Raw genomic sequence first — 7,127 nt, forward strand, 5'->3', positions numbered from 1 at the left:
TGTGAATGGGGATGATTTTGTTGTGATTTTTTGATGTTTTGAGAATAGGGATGATTTTGTTGTTGAGTTCGGTTTGAAATCAATATTAGTAGGAAGAAAATAATTAAAGAAAAGAAAAAAAAGACTAAAGATGGGAATGCTGGCCACATGGCGTTCCGATCTTTTGTTCCAGTTCTTAACACGAACCGGGACTAAAGATCTATCTTCAATCCCAGTTATTTCACCTGGGACTAAAGATAAGGATTTGTCTTCCTGGTTTGCAACCCGGGACAGAAGGGTGTTGGTTTTCCTACCAATCTTGTTATATTCGCGTCCCCTTTTAACTATTGTTACAAGTTGGATTAGGACCAATACAACATTTTCACTTTCAACTAGGAAAGTTTACCTTACGTTTCAATTTGAGCCTCCTGTTTGCTTCTTATCCAACGTCCCCTCTTGCCTGAGTCCTGACTCTTGTTGTCTTGTATCCCTCTCTCAATAGCAATGACGATGATTCATCATCGCAAATTCTTATTTCTTAGGAGTATTTCTGTTCAACATCGAGGTATATATATGCATCACTACTCATGACGTGATCGACTCCACGAATATGTCGAAGTTGCCATGGGAGCAACCATCCTCCTGAATGCTCTCGTGTGCCACCGCCATCATCACCTCGATCCTCTTCCTCATGCCGGCGTCTCCCATCACCTCCACCACTCTGCCGGCGATGTGCTCCTTCGTGACCATGCCCTACTTCTCGTCAGCGACGGCTGGGAGCCCGATCCGCCAGATGTCGCAGATGTACGCCCGGTTGACGAACTGGTCGGCGAAGTACGGCCACGCCACGAACGGCACGCCGTTCCGGACGCCCTCCATGGTCGAGTTCCACCCGCAGTGCGACACGAAGCACGCCACCGCCGGGTGCGCCAGCACCCGCTGCTGCGGTGCCCACGCCACGAGCTTGCCACGGCCACCGCCGTTAATGCCGGACGCGACGACGCGGTCCAGGAAGCCGTCGGGGTATTCGTGCACGTCGCCATGGACGATGTCTGGGCGCACCACCCACAGGAAAGGCCGGCCGGTGAGCTCGAGACCCAGTGCGAGCTCCTGGAACTGGCGCCGGTCGAACACGGTGAAGCTGCCAAAGGCGACGTACACGACGGACCGCACCGGCTGCGCGTCCAGCCACGACATGCACGCGCCGTCCTCGGGGAGCCAGAAGTGGCCGACGGGCTTGCCTGGGCGCTCGCCGGTGAGGAGCGGGCCGACGGGGATGATCTTGGGGAACCGCGCGAACGTCGCCGCCTCCGCGCCGCGGAAGGAGTTGCAGAGGATGTAGTCGCACTCGTCGATGGCACGGATGCCAGCGAGGACGCAACTGAACAGCAGCTCCTGCCCCTCGTCGTTGCCGATGCAGTTCCACGCCAGGTGAGCCGGGTGCATCACCGGCATGTCTGGCGACAGCTGGAAGGCCTCTTGCGTTAGTGCTGACCCTGCCCAGGAAAACCAACAAGATGGAAATACCAGTTGGAAGCCTATCAGTTTCTGATTTCTGAAACGCAATTGTGTCACGCAAAAAATTGGTTCTACCAAGCAAAGCCAACATTAATCTGCAAGTACCATCGGGCCAATTAATTATCGGATTTGCTAGTTTAGTGTCGACAGTAAACTGGGGTAAAAACTTTTGAATTTTTGACCGTCGGATTCATCTCAAGATTCGTGCTGGCGCGTTCATAGAAAAAATCCGCGTGATAACTATAATTTATGCGCTGTATGGGGTTCAAACCTAGGACCTCAATCCCAACAGCTATGCGTGCTAGCCACTTCATCTCTCGCAAGTTTTTTTTAGAAAGTTTGCAAGTTACAGTTAGTTATACCCTAGTTACAATGTAATTATAATATAATTACACTGTAACTATATTGTAACTATAGTGTAACTACACTATAACTATATTATTATCTATATACAAATTAGATATAAAGTTGCATATATTATTTTCATGCATATATACAAGTTATATTATTGTTATAGTGTAGTTCTAGTGGAATTATATACTATAGTTAGATTTGAAAATTTTCCACTCAAACAACTTGTGACCGTTTTTTCAGTTAATCCCATTAATTATTATACATTAATAACAACCTGTCCAGATTACAACCAAAATAAATCTCCATAACATTTTTCAATACTATAATTTTAGTAAGTTGGTAGTACTGTTAATTAAGTTTTGATAGAATAGGTCAAATGCGATGGTGCTAAAATTCCTCAAACATTACCAATATTTCATAATAAACTAAATGTGTCAATTTTATTAAAAAAATAATATGGTATTAAATGGAAAATATCTATACCCATAAGCTTGGCAATACTTATAATTATTCCCACGGTCCTTATACTATAAAGTACTGTAATGTAACCATTTTTCGTGGGTTGCCCAAAAACCATAGTAGCCCTAGTCTATCTATTATATACTTAAAAGTTTATTAAACTTCCTACAAACGCTCTCAAGTAGCTACGTGGGACTCCTATAAAAGTTCCTATGCCGCCACGTGGCATTATCTAATCTCACCGTCGATTTTCATTTAATTGGTGGACCCGCTATTTTATACCATTAGATTAGATCTATATGTATCGTTGATTTTCATTTAAATTGGTGGGCCCATTATTTTCAATAATCATTAGGTGTGTATATAATACCTTCCCTATATAAAAGTGAGAATACGTACGTCGACAAAACAAAAAATACCGGTACGTATGATTCAGAAAAAAAGAAAAGCTTCCGTTCGATTCGCCGGAATAAAAAAATTGCCCATGTCAAAATGAGATAAAGGCAAAAAAAGAAAAAAAATTAGTACAACGTATCATCGGAAGAAAAAAAATATAAAATATAATTTTCTACCGTATAAAATAAAGCGAAAATCCATATGTACGTAGTACTATCTATCTATCTATCTATTATATACTAAATAAAATCCATTAAATTTCCTACAAACACTTCCAAACCGTCACATGGCACCCTAATGAAATAGAGAAATCTAACCATCGATATTCATTTAAATCGGTGGACTTCGTTAGATCTATCTTTGAATACCAAAACCTCCCACATCCCCATATCCGTGTACCACACACGTATCAATTTGTAGGCTCCCTGTTCATTTCTCTTTTTTATCCCTATCACAATTAAAATTAAAATTATCTTTATGAAAAATAATCTCATAAATAGGCGTTAAAGTCTATTAAACCTCTTATAAATATTTCTAAATCGTTGTATGACATTCTTAAATTATAGAAACATCCATCCATTGGCTTCCACTTAAATATGAACACATTATTTTACATCGTTATTGATATATTTTCTAATAAAAAAACATCCCAAACCATATTCCCTTCCGCTCCATCCCTATACGCGTTTTGCTAAGCTGCCACTTCTCTCAGTTAAATTAGAAAAAAAAACTAATAAATCTGAGAAAAAAAATAAGATCCAACCATCAGTTTTGACTTAAACATCAGCACATTATATTTTAGGTCATCAGATCAATCAATTTTTTTTTTAAAAAAAGAAACATCCCAACCCTCCCTCCATCCCCGTTCCCGTGCGGTGTGCGGCCTTACTTTTCTCTGTTTTTTTGTCTCTATGATAATTAAAATTATTTTTATGGGCAAAGAAAAGACCACAAGCAAATCTCCATCTATTAGGTCTAGCCAGTTATTATTTTTTTAAGTGAAAACAATAATTTAATGCCCATATTGACTGTATTTAAGTGCTAACAAAAATTACATTATGGACCCATATCCATATTAAAGCCTCTACTTACTAAAGGTAAAATTTACTACAAGACATAAAAAAGTGTAATTAGCTAAGAGATACTGCAAGAATGTATATCTGCTATGAGACACTGTAAAAAACTGGTAATTAGCTGTTGGATACCCGCGGCATTACTTTGTTATATCCAATGGAAAGGGGGAGAGAAACAATTGCGAAAGTATGATTTTGCCCCTTCCTGCCAAGTGTGGCTCGCATATAGCTCAGACGTCGTGGTAGTCACGACATGGGAGGTGGAGGGTATGGCATCGTGGCATGGCGCGGCTGTGAGACTGACAGCAATAGCTTGTGCTTTGCGGCGCCCTGCTCGACATGAATCAGGAGGAGGTCCACGTTGTGCTAACCCCAAGCGTGGTGTGTGGCGGAGCATCGACACCGACATGGTCCTCGCACTGCAGCGGCGACGAGTGCAAGAATGACATGGAGCCACGGGCCCAGGCGCATGGGCCCTTCTCGAAACCCCCTCCCCCACTGGACAGCCACCTTACTAGCGGCGGGTGCGGTTGCAGTGTCGGAGGTGTTTGTGAGCCGAACTTGGTAGGCAAGGGGCAAAATCATACTTTCGTTATAGTTTCTCTCTCCATTTCCTTTGGATATTATAAAATAATGTCACGGCTGTCCAGCAACTAAATACCAGTTTTTTTGGTGTCCCATAACTGATACGCGTTCTTACGGTGTCCCCGGTTAAGTATATGTTTTTTAGATGTCCCTAACAAATTTTACTCTAAATATCAACTGGCACGCTAATACATCCGAAGTCGAGCTTTGGACCTGCACTGGAGTTAAGCAGATCTCCCAGGCCACGTGTTTTCTGTCAACAGGGGCATGTGTTAACAACCAAATTTGGTAGCATCTGTGTCAGGAAAGAAGATTGGATCAAAGCAAAGTTGGAGGCGGAGATCGAGTTCAGAAACAGAGCAGGAATCGGCTGGAGTCTAGATCGGCTACGATTGGGATCAGCTGGGTCTGAGTCGGGCTGAGTAAGCCGATACGGCCGATTCCGACAATACGACTTGTACGCGACATCGGGTTCAAGTTAACGTACTTCAGGATGATTGCCACGCATGGATAGAGTCAGAAGCTTCATAGAATGGTAGATATCTTATATAATCTAGATCAGCGTCAAGATCTAACCTAATCGGCTGCCTTCTGCATACAGATATTGGTCGATAGTAGGTTAGGTGGTGATATTGCTAGAGATTATGTAAGATATATGATAACTTGACAAATTACATAAACAAGATTAGAATGTCATGAAAATGGAAGCACTAATCCTAAGAACGCAATCTGTCATAACGAATTTTACCTCTTGTTGAAGATCGAAATTGTCACGACCGGAAATAACCCAACGGGCGTTCCTTACGTGCGTGCATTATTCCTTGTCCCAGGAGGCAAGGTACACCAAAAGTTGATACAGTTCAGAGTTTAACAAGCGGAAGCGTAAATAGTTAATTTATTACATGGGCGGCGAAGGCCCAGCACACACAAAGACAAACGGGAAACAGCGGAAGACTAGGGCGACGACCACAGGCGCTTGACGGCAGGCACGAGCTAGAAACCAAAGCCTTCATCATCCAGGGGCTCCTCTTCTGGGTTTGGGAAAAATTGAGCAAGACTGAGTACAACCACCGTACTCAACAAGACACACCCACAAGTGCAGAATAAATGCAAGGGAGTACAAGGGAGTTATAATATAAAGGGTTAGAGTTTGCAGTAAACAGCATTAAAAGTCACTTAGTTGCTCAAAGCTATTTTGTAAATACGGTCCTAGAGCTATACAATATTATTAATCAAGGCCGTGAACCCACACGAACCTGCCTTAACCCAAGGCCTACGATGATTCAGACCGAACTGGCAACCCGACCCTGGGTCCCAGCTCGTCCCAACCCAACCCAGGCCAACCATTCCACATTTTAGTTGTTAAGCAGGTTTTAAGAATTAAAAACACTAACTTGGGTACATTGCTCGGCTTGCCCATAACCGAGGGCATGGCTATTCGAATAGATTATACTCTGATCAGAGGTGTACATCTTTACCCACAAGACACATCTTCCTCACGTGTAACCACGTGCCACATACCACCACGGTATACGGACGGAAGACGTGACATAGTTTCCAACCCATCCTAGCCATAGACAAGAGTACCGACCCAACCCCACCTACGGCCGGAACCCCCGGGACAGGTAGGCAGGACTGAGCCCCTAGCAGCAGGACACCGGCCCTGTGCCATGACATCTCGACTACCGGGCTGCAGCTCGTGTAGCCTTCATTTGTCCTAGAGATGTCCATCGACCCCCGACTTCGTCCATCTCCATCCGTGTACTTTTGTTTATAATCAGACTGAGCCACAAACTAAGCCTTACCCACTAGACATGTGGAAGTACGGTAGTGCTTTGCAACAGAGGCCCGAAGACCGGTCCTTATATGGCCGAGGTGCGACTGTCAAAACCATGCACCCCGAGCCCAGCCTAAAACCATTTTGAGGATTTTGAATAGAGTGGGAGGTGTGAATCCAATTTCACAATAATCCAACAATTCCATAGTGTCCAGGTGATAAGAGTATTCCCAAAGTCTAGAGTTGTAAAACCACCTAATGTTGCCTAATTAACCAGCGAAGCATCTACCTAAATTCATACTAGTGGTACCATGAGTAGAGTATCCACTAGTTGGGGTTTTGTTTAATCTAGGGTGAACAAGGTAATAATATCAATAACAATAATAATAAGGTCATAACAATGGTAAATAGGCATGGCTAAATAAAACAGTGATAACGCGGGAATTTAAATAAAGCGGTAATGCAATAATTTAAATCAAAATAATTTTATAAACTGGGATTCAATATGTTCAAGGATGATGTGACTTGCCTTCTCGCTTTCCCAAACGTCGGCTTCAACCTCCACGAAGAGCGGATCTTCCGAAGCTGCAGCGTCTACACGACCAACGGAAAATAAAAGGGCTTTTACTCTAATAAACTCCATATAACAAGCAGGAACAAAGCACAAAAATGGGTTCTTGACTTCTTAAGGAAAAATTAGAGACTTGAACGGTCCAATTCCGAGTTCAAATGGCCAAGTTATGGCCATTTGAAGTTTATATGCTCTTTAAATGAATATTTGCGAATTTCTCCATTTAAATTTTAATTTAAAAAGGGTTTATTGCGTCAGCCGAGGGGAGGGGGCGCGCGGACCGGGTCCACGGGAGTCGGGCCCATGCGGCAGCCTCACGGTCCACGGTGGACCGTGTGCACCCGGGCTCACACCGGCCGGCGCCGTGGGCCCCACACATCAGCCGCACCCGAGGGCGCGGGCGGCTGACGGCCGG

General features: G+C 43.7%; 1 protein-coding gene across 1 annotated transcript; it reads right to left on the reverse strand.

Moving 5' to 3' along the window:
* Positions 1 to 137: 137 nt before the first annotated feature.
* LOC107276666 (UDP-glycosyltransferase 83A1-like) lies at positions 138 to 1,577 on the reverse strand. The gene has a single exon (XM_066304605.1). The coding sequence runs from the start codon at positions 1,432 to 1,434 to the stop codon at positions 733 to 735; it is 702 nt and encodes a 233-aa protein (XP_066160702.1). The 5' UTR covers positions 1,435 to 1,577; the 3' UTR covers positions 138 to 732.
* Positions 1,578 to 7,127: the final 5,550 nt, after the last annotated feature.

Source organism: Oryza sativa, chromosome 10, assembly GCF_034140825.1.
Source record: "Oryza sativa Japonica Group chromosome 10, ASM3414082v1".
Taxonomy (NCBI): domain Eukaryota; kingdom Viridiplantae; phylum Streptophyta; class Magnoliopsida; order Poales; family Poaceae; genus Oryza; species Oryza sativa.

Coding starts and splice junctions, on each gene's coding strand:
- LOC107276666 (XM_066304605.1), bottom strand. CDS start 1,434: ATGCCGGTGATGCACCCGGCTCACCTGGCGTGGAACTGCATCGGCAAC.